The sequence below is a fragment of the Delphinapterus leucas genome, chromosome 3, assembly GCF_059928025.1.
Source record: "Delphinapterus leucas isolate spDelLeu-1000000601 "Yukka" chromosome 3, BTC_Dleu_Yukka2, whole genome shotgun sequence".
Lineage (NCBI taxonomy): Eukaryota > Metazoa > Chordata > Mammalia > Artiodactyla > Monodontidae > Delphinapterus > Delphinapterus leucas.
In genome coordinates, this window is record NC_143131.1 from 56,853,869 (window position 1) to 56,867,124 (window position 13,256).

Sequence of the window (13,256 nt, forward strand, 5' to 3'; positions counted from 1 at the left end):
GTTGTGATAAAGTAAATTTATGAAGTTGATAACTGTAGTGTGATTATGTTAAAAGAACATCCCTTTTATTTAGGAAATACACACTGAAGAATTGAGGGATAAGGGGCCATGATAACATAACTTACCCTCAAATTTTTCAGGAAGAAAATGTTTATATACAGTTATACACGGATAGATCTATATATGAGAAAGAGATTAAGTAAATGATAAAGCAAAAGGGGTAAAAGGGTAAGGATATTTGAATCTGGGTAAAGGGTATACGTGTGTTCCTTGTAATATTTTTGTTTGCAACTTTTCTAAGTTTGAAATTATTTTCAAATTAAAAGTAAAACAAAAAGATTGGCTTTGGGAAAAAATTTGATTGAAGTAATCTGGCACGTTAAGAGGCTGGCAATATTCTTAAGAGACAATTACAGTTGTGGAAACGTCATGGATCTAAAGAAATCTAAGTTTAGTCCCCTGTTACTAACTTGTGATCCTGAGAAAGTCACCCAAAGCCTCTCTGAGCTTCACTTTCTCCAACCCAGAGTGCTGCCAGAATGATCAAATGAAAGAATGTATATACAAAAGCTTTTCCTGCTACATGCCACTGCAGAAGAGGAAAGTGTGTTTAACAATAAGTAGGACTAAAGCCATAACTTCCTCTCACGTCAAACCAGCGGCTCCACTCTCTTTTCCAAGGCACCGCTGCTAACCATGGCGGCGCACAGCTTCGCCTCTCCAGGTGGGCGGTGATCACCCCTCTCCAGGTGACAACAGTAGCTGCTTGAGGGCGCAGGCGCCGAGCCAGACCACGTGATGGTATGGCCCCACCCCCGCCCGAACTTCTTCGCGGGATCGCCCTGGAAACGCATTCTAGGAGGAACCGGCCGCCGCCAATGGGAAGCGAGCGAGTGCCACGAACAAGCCAATAGGGAGGGAGCGGTGCGGGGTTTAAACCTCAAGCGGGGCCAGATTCCTCCCGGCGTGCTGCGGAGGAACGGCTGCTGGCCTGCGGTGGGTTCAAGGTCCCCGGCTGGTCTGGGGCTCCCGTGCTCTGCTTCTCACCACTGAGCTGCTGCCTGGTGCAGAGGAAGCCATGGCGCTCCGGATCACCAGGGTGAGCTGCTAGGGACGGCGGACAAACGCGGCTCTCCTGGCTCGCTGCGTCTCCTCTCCCTATCTCGCCTGCTGGAGTTCCCCTGGCAGGAGTGGACCGGGACAGATTTGGGGGGAGGATGGCGTTCGGTGGGCCCCTAAAATGGTGGGAGTGTTTGGGGTGCGGACAGACGGAGAGAGGAAGGTGAGAAAGAAGTGGATGGGGCTTGGATAAAGTGGGGGGGGAGGGGACAGATGGAGGGTAGACGCGAAACCTTTTGTAAATGGTGACGGAGGACCCCTGAGCAAGCTCCCACCAACTGCATAACCCCCTCCCCACAGGAAAGCTTCCTGCAATTAAGGCTTTTTCGATTTCCTTTCAAATGTAAATTCATGGTATTTTAGGTCAGGCGGGGACTGAGCAGGCAATCCCTCAATAGGTGAAAGAACAGGTTCGGGGAGGAATCTGGCTTGTTACAGCTTTAGCGTAGACCCTGGAACGCAGGTTTCCCCTGGGAACCCATTTACAGTCGGCATTCCTCCTGAGAGCCTCTGTTTTGCCCCCGCTTTAACCGTTGATTTACTCTAACTTGGCCGAGCCAGCTCTCAAAGTGGTCTTGCTTCTTACAGAACACGAAAATTAATGCTGAAAATAAGGCGAAGGTCAGTATGGCAGGCGCAAAGCGCGTGCCTGTGGCCACTGTTGCAGCCTCTAAGCCCGGGCTGAGGCCAAGAACAGCCCTTGGAGACATCGGTAACAAAGTCAGTGAACAGCCACAGGCCAAATTGCCCCTGAAAAAGGTAACTCTTCCTGATTCAACTACTCTGTAAGAGTCTGCCTTCCAACTGTAACCTGTGATGGAGAAACATTCCATTCTCTCCTTTTCATCCACAGGAAGCAAAAACTTTAGCTGCTGGGAAAGTTATTGCTAAAAAACTACCAAAACCTCTGGAAAAGGCTCCTGTACCTGTGCCAGAGCCCCAGCCGGAGCTGGATCTGGAGCCAGAGCCAGAGCCGGAAACCGAGCCTGTTAAAGAAGAGAAACTTCCCCCTGAGCCTATTTTGGTAAACTTAACTGTAATATTTTAGAGCCTGTTGATTGTTTCTTTTCCCTTCATTTTACTAATGCATGGCATAGCATTTGACTAAATGGGAAAAGTAGTAACATGTATAGAGTGCTTAGCAGGAGGTAGGCTCTGCTAAGCACTTTACATGCATTAGCTCACATAATCTTACACTCTCTTAGTGCGCTGGTATTATTACCTCTACTTTTAGATAACGGCATAGAGAAGTATTAAGTATCTTTTCTAGAGTCATATCTCATCAGTGGCACATAATTGGATTCAAACCCAGGCTATCTGGCTTCAGAATCTATGCTTTTAATTGCTTTGTTATACTACCCCTCCTTTGTTTACCGTACTGAGTAGTAGCTGCCTGGACTAAAGATTTTGCTGTCTTTGGGTACAAGCCATCTCTGGCCAGAATTTATTGACTGAAACACAGATTGTTCTCTTGAGTCCTTTTTTTTTTACTCCATAATGTGGTCACCAAATAATTAATAATAAATCTGTAACATTGGAATTTATATAAGGATGTAAAGCAGAAAATGGAGCTATTCAGAGAAGGTAAGAAGATGAGTTAACAGCCTCAAAAACCAAGAACATTTTATTAAATATCAGGTATGTAAATGTATCTACTCCTGTGAAGAAAATATACACCATCTAGAAGAGGCTGCTTTCCTGACACTTCAATGAACTGCATTTTTTTTTTCTTCAATATTTATTTATTTGGTTGTGCCAGGTCTTAGTTGTGGCTTGCTGGCTCCTTAGTTGCGGTACTTGGGCTCCTTAGTTGTGGCATGCGAACTCTTAGTTGCAGCATGCATGTGGGATCTAGTTCCCTGACCAGCAATGAACTGCATTCTTAAGTTCTAATTTTTAAAACTTCATTAAAGCTGGTTGGGAAAATGATCGGTTAAAGTTATTCAGCCTAGCTGTCTATATCTAAGGGAAAGGGATGTGAGGCTATGGCTTTAGTATTGTCCTTCTGGACATATCACAGAAACCTGTAGCATGCGCAGTCTTTAACTGGCCATACCAAAAGACCTGAGCTTTCCGTCAAAGTCCCATAGTGATTCTTGCCTTCACTTTCCCACCCTCTTTTTGTTTGTTTGTTTTGTTTTGTTTTTGCGGTGCGCAAATGGGATCCTCCCGGACCGGGGCACGAACCCGTGTCCCCTGCATCCCCGTGTCCCCTGCATCGGCAAGCGGACTCTGAACCACTGCGCCACCAGGGAAGCCCTCCCACCTCCGTTCTTTTAACTGATAACCTTCTCATCCTTCAAAACAGCTCAATCATCAACACCTAAAGCTTTCCCTAACTTTCCCAACCCTACCCTAACTTCCCGCACCTCTAGGATTTGTTCCGAGAATCAATCTCTTTACTTCATTTACTTATTTCTTCTAAATTCAAAGCCCCTTGAGGACACCATAAAGCTAGTGCCTAGCATAGAGCTTAAGAAAGTGCTCAATAGGGCTTACCTGGTGGCACAGTGGTTCACAGTCCGCCTGCCGATGCAGGGGACACAGGTTCGTGCCCCGGTCCGGGAAGATCCCACATGCCGCGGAGCGGCTGGGCCCGTGAGCCATGGCCGCTGAGGCTGTGCGTCCGGAACCTGTGTTCCACAACGGGAGAGGCTACAACAGTGAGAGGCCCGCGTACTGCAAAAAAAAAAAAAAAGGAAGTGCTCAATAAATGTTTGGACAATGGGGTAACTGGACCTTGAAGAAAATGGTTCATGATAACAAAGTCAGTTAATCCTTAGTAGTTTGGGGGCTTCCCTGGTGGCGCAGTGGTTAAGAATCCGCCTGCCAATGCAGGGGACCCGGGTTCGAGCCCTGGTCCGGGAAGATCCCACATGCCACAGAGCAGCTAGGCCCGTGTGCCACAACTACTGAGCCTGCGCTCTAGAACCGGCGAGCCACAACTATTGAACCTGCGTGCCACACTACTGATGCCCGTGTGCCTAGAGCCCATGCTCTGCAACAAGAGAAGCCACCGCAATGAGAAGCCTGCGCAACTCAGTGAAGAGGAGACCCCACTCCCGCAACTAGAGAAAGCCCGCTTGCAGCAACAAAGACCCAACACAGCCAAAAATAAATAAATAAAATCCTTAGTAGTCGGGACAGGACTTGTGCTCTCCTGTGCAGTGGGAAGCAGGCCGTGTTACTAAAGACTAACTTGTCATCCACTTGGATTGACTTTACATGACGTTGCTAAGCAAATGCGTTACTTATCAGTTTCCTTTGGAGGAAAGTCTAGATGTGAACTTGCTTCCTCTCTGTTTTACCTGTTAGCATTCTGACTCTAAACTGATTCAGTCTAAGTTGGCATTTCATCTTTCATATTACTCACTTCCTGAAGACAAATTGAATAAGTTTGTAAAGGTAAATGAATTGTATTTCTGTTCAGCAGGTAGTCTCTTGAATTGGTACCAATAATCTGACCTTCATTCCCAGATTGTATGCTCCTCTTTGCTATTATTTCAAAAAGTCCATTCTGTTTCAAGGTTGATACTCCCTCTCCAAGCCCCATGGAAACATCTGGCTGTGCCCCTGCAGAAGAGTATCTGTGCCAGGCTTTCTCTGATGTAATTCTTGCAGTGAATGATGTGGATGCAGAAGACGGAGCGGATCCAAACCTTTGTAGTGAATATGTAAAAGATATCTATGCTTATCTGAGACAACTTGAGGTCAGTAATATGAAACCTTTGTTTTTTCTAAACTGCATCTAGCTTTATTAAAGAGATTTTCCATTAACAGTTCACAACAATTTAAGCAAGATATGAGCAGCATTTCTTAACAGTAGGTTCCACTTTGAAATTCTTCGTGGAAAAATAAAAAGTAAGCCAATGTAATTTTTTTTTTTGGTGGGGGCGGGGGTTGCATGCATGGCTTGTGGGATCTTAGTTCCCTGACCAGGGATTGAACCCCGGGCCTGGCAGTGAAAGCCCTAACCAGTGGACGGCCGGGAAATTCCCAATGAAGTCTCTATTTGCCATTTTGAACAGGGAAAATTCAAAGTGAGAGTGGATACTACCGTGGCTCTTCCTAAAGGAAAGTCCACAGATTGAAAGGTATTTTATATCTATCACAGTTAGGAGTGAGTGAGTCCCAAATTCTGGGTTTAAGGAGCGTAACAGGCAGGAGGTACATGGTAATGGAGAAGATGCTGAAAAACTATAGCCAAAAAAAGGCATTTTGGGTCAGTGTTGCTTATGAGCATGTGATATCAGGGAAATTGTTCTTTGTGTACAAGAGGAGTATACTCAAAAGCTAAAGGTTTTGGTTTTCTTCCATTTCATCCTATTTCTGAAACTTTCTATTAGTGTCCTTTGCCCTTTTCCCCCCCAAACAAGGAAGCATTCTGTATGTTAACAGCATAAGCTGTACAGTTACCAAATTTACCCAGTTGCTTGTTTATAATGCGTTGTGTTCTAGTGGCATCATTAACATCTTCAGGTTCTTGCCTGGTTCTTTTGGGCATCTCCATTTTCTACAGGATTGTCCTGGTTCCTTGCCAGGACCAGCCTTCTGCTGTGGATTTCTTTTCTCCCTTGTCTTTAAAGTTTGTGTTCTAACTTTGGAGGAGTGGGTTTAGCAGATGTGTGTGCTGGATTTTGATGGTTGACTTTTGTTACCTATGGTGTTTGGGGGGTTTAAACCCTGGAGTAGGAGTGGTAGCATATTGGTTCCAGCTGATCTGGAAGCTGCTGCTATATTTTCTACTTCATAAAGCTCAGGCTGTGGGTTTTAGAGTCTTAAGTGAAAAAGATCTGAGGCGATAGGTAGTATGGTATCCTTATTTGGGAAGAAGCGGGGAAAGGGTGTGGGCCAGTAGTAGTGATGGTGAATTGGACATAGTAAGATTTGCCAATATGAAAACCTGTCACACTGTCCTGTTTAATGTTTGCTTTCTTTGTTTCTCAGTGGTAGAGCTGTTTGCAGCGACCAAATGAATAACTGAGTTAAGAACATTTTAGAGATTCTAAATGTTCCAGAGCTATTTTGAGGTGACTATTTCTGGTCAGAAATGTCATGTGGAGTCTTGCTTCTTAGGATAATCAGCATTTCTTTTGCAGGAAGAGCAAGCAGTCAGACCAAAATACCTACTGGGTCGTGAAGTCACTGGAAACATGAGAGCCATCCTAATTGACTGGCTAGTGCAGGTTCAAATGAAATTCAGGTTACTCCAGGAGACCATGTACATGACTGTTTCCATTATTGATCGGTTCATGCAGGTGAGCATAAGTCACCAACTGAGGGTTCTCCCTTCCAGGGTCCTAGCTGAGTCATAAGAAACAGACTTTTTCAGCTAAAATCTGTTTTGAGGCATGGGGTGTCATTAATTGAGATTCCGTTGTGAGAGTGTGTCTTTCCCACCACTCCTTCACAATTCTGTGCCTCCTTTTTCAAATATGTATTACTTGTTGATCCAGCTGAAATTCCCGTTGCAGGATAACTGTGTGCCCAAGAAGATGCTGCAGCTGGTTGGTGTCACTGCCATGTTTATTGCAAGCAAATACGAGGAAATGTACCCTCCAGAAATTGGTGACTTTGCCTTTGTGACTGACAACACCTACACTAAGTACCAAATCAGACAGATGGAAATGAAGATTCTAAGAGCTTTAAATTTTAGTCTGGGTCGCCCTCTACCCCTGCATTTCCTTCGGAGAGCATCTAAGATTGGAGAGGTACAGATTTCTTGAAACCTTTGGTATGGTACATTAGGGAATACTGCTGGCCAAGGAGATCTAATTCAAGTGCCTTGTATTTATACCTAACTACATGAGGAAGGGATAAAGATGGTATTTATTTCCAATCAGGCTGTATGTTAATATTATTATTAAAGCGTTTCACGGGCAATTGCATTTGAGAGTTTGTAGGCACACATCTGTAGTTAGTTATGGGCACACCAGTTACTGCCAATGCAGAATTCTCTGACAGAACCTGTGGGTTTTATTCCAGGTTGATGTTGAGCTACATACTTTGGCCAAATATCTGATGGAACTAACTATGTTGGACTACGATATGGTGCACTTTCCTCCTTCTCAGATTGCAGCGGGAGCTTTTTGCTTAGCACTGAAAATTCTTGATAATGGTGAATGGGTAAGCTCTGTCCCACAAACTGAGGTAACCCTGAGCTTTTAAATTATATTTACAGCATACAGAACTGTTGTCATTAAAGGACAGTTCAAATGGTTCTTAAATATGGCATCTACTGAGGGAATAATTTAAAATATCTTGTTTGTGATATCTCCATAGAATGCTTCCGTTTCATTGCCTAATCTCATCTATCTATACCCCTTTGAGAAAGGCAGAGCAGCTGCTACTCCTTACAGATGGAAAAGCTCAAGCAGGTCAAATGACATACTAGAAGTTCATTCGTATTCGTTGATTCAACAAGTATTTCTTCTATATGCCGTGTGATACTCTAGGCCCTAGAAATAGAATTTATGAATGAGAAAGTCAGCTCCAAAGAACTTGGAGTCTAGCTTTGGGGTGGGCAAGTCAGCAATTACAAAAGTGTAATTAGGTTGGAGCACAGGATCCTAGAGAAGCCATGAAAGAAGGGTATTTGGGGAAGAAGGGGTCTTAAGCTTGTCTTAAATTTTGATTATAATCAGTCATACAGTATCTACTTCCCTACCCTAGTTTTGAATAACATCTAGAAATTTTATGAAAATCATTGGTGATGAGCATTTTCAACATTAACTTTTGTTGTCTTAGACACCAACCCTACAGCATTACCTGTCATACACTGAAGAATCCCTTCTTCTTGTTATGCAACACCTGGCTAAGAATATAATCATAGTGAATCGTGGGCTTACAAAGCATATGGTGAGTCAGTGGTACTGTATGGTGTTGGGAAAAGTGGAAAATCATTGTTTTTTTTTAGTAAATTTATTTATTTATTTATTTATTTATGGCTGCGTTGGGTCTTCGTTGCTGTGCTCAGGCTTTCTCTTGTTGCACTGAGCGGGGGCTACTCTTCGTTGCGGTGCGCAGGCTTCTTATCGCGGTGGCTTCTTCCCTCACGGAACACAGGCTTTAGGTGCACGGGCTTTAGTAGTTGTGGCACTCATGCTCAGTAGTTGTGGCTCTCGGGGTCTAGAGCTCAGGCTCAGTAGTCATGGTGCACGGGCTTAGTTGCTCCGCGGCATGTGGGATCTTCTCGGACCAGGGCTTGAACCCTTGTCCCCTGCATTGGCAGGCGGACTCCTAACTACTGCGTCACCAGGGAAGTCCAGTCATTAAGATTTTATGCCTGTAAATTCACAGCTTGCTTTTAAGGAGTTGATTTTTAAGTGTATATGTGTATAGTTGGTTCTTAAGATGTTTTCCTCTTTTCCTTCATTAATTACTTTGCTTTTCTCTTCCAGACTATCAAGAACAAGTATGCTACGTCTAAGCATGCTAAGATCAGCATTCTAGCACAGCTGAATTCTGCACTAGTTCAAGATTTAGCCAAGGCTGTGGCAAAGGTGTAACTTGTGAACTTTGGAATACTATAAAATCTGCAAATAAAATTGGCACCATGTGCCATCTGTACATACTATATGTTACATTTATTTACTTTTAATAAAGTTGTAGTCCTTTTTACTTAAACCTTAACTCATTTGAATGTGGCTGCTTCCCACAGGTTGTTTTAAAGGTTCAGCGGGGGTATAGTCAAAAAACTGCTTTCAATTACCTGGGGACCCAATTAATATACACAATTAGTTCTTCTTGGTTCTTGTTTTATGTACCTGGCTTTACTTCAGATAAATTACAAAGCTCTTGAGGGCATTTACAATCCTTACTTACTTTATATCATACTGTATGTAAGCCCAGTCATCTTAAGAGAATTGGCTGCCTAGTTCTATGTAAGGAAAAGTACCACCTCATTCCCAATTTCCCCGATTTCTATTTCCTCTGGTGCTTGCTGCTGTAATTCTAAGTAATCTACTCGTACCACTTTCTTACATTATCAACTTAAACTAGTATCAGCTTTTTCACTTGGAAAAATAAGAATTTTAATTTATATTCAAAACCTAGTTTGCCTTTTCTTTATTGGTTAAGAAAATAAAACAATCCTCAAAACAAATAGGTATCTAAAAACGTTTATTTACCCACCCCGTCTTACTCTCCTACGTCTCAATCCCATCCACCTGAAGGGTATCAGGAGTTTGGGATGTAGCCAGTCATGCCTTCTATGAATATAGACCTGCATGTAAATTATTATAGCGGGGGTATTAAAAAAATGAGATCATTCTATATACTTCGCAATTCTTTCAACATGGACAAGCCTTACCTGTATTTGGGCATTACAGTCCATAGTATAGATATACTATAATGTAATTAACCATTCCCCTGTTCAGATTGCTTTTTGTCTTTGCTCCTACAGACAATGCTGTTTAAATGTCATTATATCCCATGCCTTTCTTTATGTACACTGGGTTCTCCAAAGAGTGTGTTCTAAGTTCTGGCAGGTGCAGCCAGCCGACTTTCTCGGTGTCATCAGCAATAAATGTACGAAAGTTCTGGTTTTCTCTGCATCCTTGCCAGAACTGAAGGTGATCATTCTCTTTAATTTCTGTGAGTTTGGTAAAAAATACCCTATTTTGTTTGCTGTTTTAATTTATACTTCTCATGAGTAGTTGAATCAATTTTTGTTGTCTGCTTATTTATCAATTTGTAAGGCTTTCTCAGTTTGTCGTTTGCCCTAAATCTGTTTATGCTATATCTTTTGCCATGCAGACACTTTAAATTTTTATATTATCAAAACTTTTTTCTGTAGTTGCTTTTGGATTTTTGGTGTTATGGTCAACATCATCCCCAAACCATTACCATCTCTTAAATTTCTAAATTTTTCCTGCTTAGGTCTACAAGCCCTCAGTACACTGTTTTTTGGTGTTTTTTTTTTTTTTTGCGGTACGCGCGCCTCTCACTGTTGTGGCCTCTCCCGTTGTGGAGCACAGGCTCCAGACGCGCAGGCTCAGCGGCCATGGCTCACGCACCTAGCTGCTCCGCAGCACGTGGGATCTTCGCGGACCAGGGCACGAACCCGTGTCCCCTGCATCGGCAGGCGGACTCCCAAGCACTGCGCCACCAGGGAAGCCCAGTAAACTTTTTGTATGTTGTATGAGATAGGATTCTTAACTTCCAGATGGATGCCATTTGTGCCAGCCAGTACTATATGTTTAAAATCCTCCTTGTACAATTGAAACATCAGTTTTTATTGTTCCCGGATCTACTTGTTTCTTCCTGTGATTAATATAGTTTTACATTAAGTTTATCTGGTATGATGAGGCTACCACTGTTTCCCAAATATGTGGGGGCAATTTCAAACACATGAACCTTAAAATTCTGTCCAGTTACTGAAAAGCTCCTTTGAGATTTTGACTGTATATTATATACGTATATATAGAATGTTATGTACTAGCTCTGGATAGACTGATAATTGTCTTCCCATCCAGAAGCATTTTTCTCCATCAAAGACTTGTTGCATGCCTTTCATTGCAATGTTAGAATTTAATTATGTAATTGCTGTACTTTTCTTGTCAAGTTTATTTTTGGGTTTATGCTTTTTTTTGTCACTATTGTGAATAGGCCATATGTCCCACCTTTTTTTTTTTTTTTTTTTCTTTTTGCGGTACGCGGGCCTCTCACCGCTGTGGCCTCTCTCATCACGGAGCACAGGCTCCGGACGCAGAGGCCCAGCGGCCATGGCCCACGGGTCCAGCTGCTCTGCGGCATGCGGGATCCTGCCGGACCGGGACACAAACCCACGTCCTCCACATCGGCAGGCGGACCCCCAACCACTGCGCCACCAGGGAAGCCCCCATTTCTATTTTTTATTGCTAGTTGTATTTTTGTTACCCAGTTGACATCGATGTTCTTGATTTTAGTGCTTTTCTAGGCCTTAAATCCCCAAATTTTATTTTTTCAACTGTATGATATATATCTATATATATTTTTAATGCAGAGGGACTGCCTTTTAATTTATTTATTTATTTTGGCTGTGTTGGGTCTTCGTTTCTGTGCGAGGGCTTTCTCTAGTTGTGGCAAGCGGGGGCCACTCACTATCGCAGCCTCTCTTGTTGCGGAGCACAGGCTCCACACGTGCAGGCTCAGTAGTTGTGGTTCATGGGCCTAGTTGCTCCGTGGCATGTGGGATCTTCCCAGACCAGGGCTCGAACCCGTGTCCCCTGCATTAGCAGGCAGATTCTCAACCACTGCACCACCAGGGAAGCCCCAACTATATGATTTTTAAGTTATTGTTTTAGAGTCTCCAAAACAACATTGATAATCGGTAGATCCCCGTCTTATTCCTGGATTAGACATCTCTTCAATATTTTTACCATCTAATATTTATCTGTTAGTCTTTTTAAAAAAAAAACAGAAAAACTCCAATGATATCATAAGCTGAAAGAGTAAATAAAATTCCCCAGCCTTGACTATTAAAAACTCACAGCAGGAAGAGAAATTTAAAATCTATTCATTTACTGAAAGCTAGCTAAATTAATCTGTAAAGTCACCTGGCCTGTTGCTGCTTGTAATGGTAGCTTTCCATGGTTTTCTGGTGTTTTTTAGGAATTCACCACCACCACCACCTTAGAAAATCATCCATTCTGGATTTTCTAAATTATAGCTGTAGAGGTATATGATATTATTCAATCTCTTTTGTATTATAACTTCTCATTCCTGATGTTGAATACTTGTGTTTTCTAATCAGGTTTGGCTAGGGGGTCTTTTACTGGTGTTTTGAAACAATGATACAAAGGTATCATTTCTACTACCTTTATTTTGTAGTTTTAGCTTTTATGTTAATTCTCACCATCTGCTTTTCTTTTGGTTATTTTCTAGTTTAGGTTAAATATTTAATATAATTTTAGTAATAAAAGCCTTTGTATATACATTTTCCTCTGTGATAGCTAGTTTCTAAAGTTCTCTTTCATCAGTATCTGGTTATTTTGTGATCCTTTTTGATCTGGAGATTGTTTTACTGCTTATTTTCTAAGTAGTTTATTTATTTTTGCTGCATTGGGTCTTCGTTGCTGAGCACGGGCTTTCTCTAGTTGTGGCCAGCAGGGGCTTCTCATTGCGGTGGCTTCTCGTTGCAGAGCACGGGCTCTAGGTGCACGGGCTTCAGTAGTTGCGGCACGTGGGCTCAATAGTTGTGGCACACGGGCTCAGTTTCTCCACGGCATGTGGGATCTTCCTGGACCAGGGATTGAACCCGTGTCCCCTGCATTGGCAGGCAGATTCTTAACCACTGCACCACCAGGGAAGTCCCAGTTTATTTTTTTTGTCAGACATCTATATGTTGGTAATTTTTTATTTCATTGGAAGTAAGGTCTGTAAGAAGCCTTTCAAAACTTTTCTATGTGGATAAGTACTTCATTGACTTATGTAAATATCCCATGGATTTTATTTCCTAATAGGAAACAAAGTTTCAGTGATTTACGTAGGCAAATATTAAGGCTACAGAGAAAAAAAAACTGTATGGCGGTCATATACACACGTGTGTGCAATTGTGTACATAAATTCCTATTTTTAAGAGCCATTTGAAAGTAAATCTCAGGTGTCAATATAATGTCCCCTTAAATACTTCCATCATGCATCTATGTCCTAAGAATTAAGATCCTTAATTTTGATTTCGACCATTTTTTAAATCTTTATTGGATTTGTTACAATATTGCTTCTGTTTTACGTTTTGGTTTTTTTGGCCATGAGGCATGTCGTATCTTAGCTCCCTGACCAGGGATCGAACCTGCACCCACTGCATTGGAAGGCGAAGTCTTAACCACTGGACCACCAGGGAAGTCCCCATAATCTTTATCACACTAAGAAAGTTAACAACTCCATATGTAATATACAGTACATAATCAAATTTCCACAATCATTCCAAAAATGTCTTAGTTTCATTTCTTTTTCCATACAGAACAATTGCCCTGCTTTATTTATTTATTTATTTATTTATGGCTGCATTGGGTCTTTGTTGCTGAGCGTGGGCTTCTCCTTGCAGTGGCTTCTCTTGTTGCAGAGCATGGGCTGTAGGCATGCAGGCTTCGGTAGTTGTGGCACATGGACTCAGTTGTGGTTCACAGGCTCTAGAGCACAGGCTCAGTAGTTGT

At 42.5% G+C, this 13,256-nt stretch overlaps 1 protein-coding gene across 2 annotated transcripts; it reads left to right on the top strand.

Annotated features, from left to right (window-relative positions):
• Window positions 1-927: 927 nt before the first annotated feature.
• CCNB1 (cyclin B1) lies at window positions 928-8,751 on the top strand. Of its 2 annotated transcripts, none has more exons than XM_089908948.1 (9): window positions 928-1,099; window positions 1,708-1,878; window positions 1,973-2,143; window positions 4,647-4,829; window positions 6,219-6,377; window positions 6,594-6,830; window positions 7,105-7,269; window positions 7,867-7,977; window positions 8,520-8,751. In XM_089908948.1, the coding sequence occupies exons 1-9, from the start codon at window positions 1,079-1,081 to the stop codon at window positions 8,625-8,627; spliced, it is 1,326 nt and encodes a 441-aa protein (XP_089765074.1). In that variant the 5' UTR covers window positions 928-1,078; the 3' UTR covers window positions 8,628-8,751. The 2 variants fall into 2 exon arrangements, with proteins under 2 accessions (XP_089765074.1, XP_022407114.1); XM_022551406.3 differs by having other exon boundaries at window positions 930-1,099; window positions 7,105-7,245.
• Window positions 8,752-13,256: the final 4,505 nt, after the last annotated feature.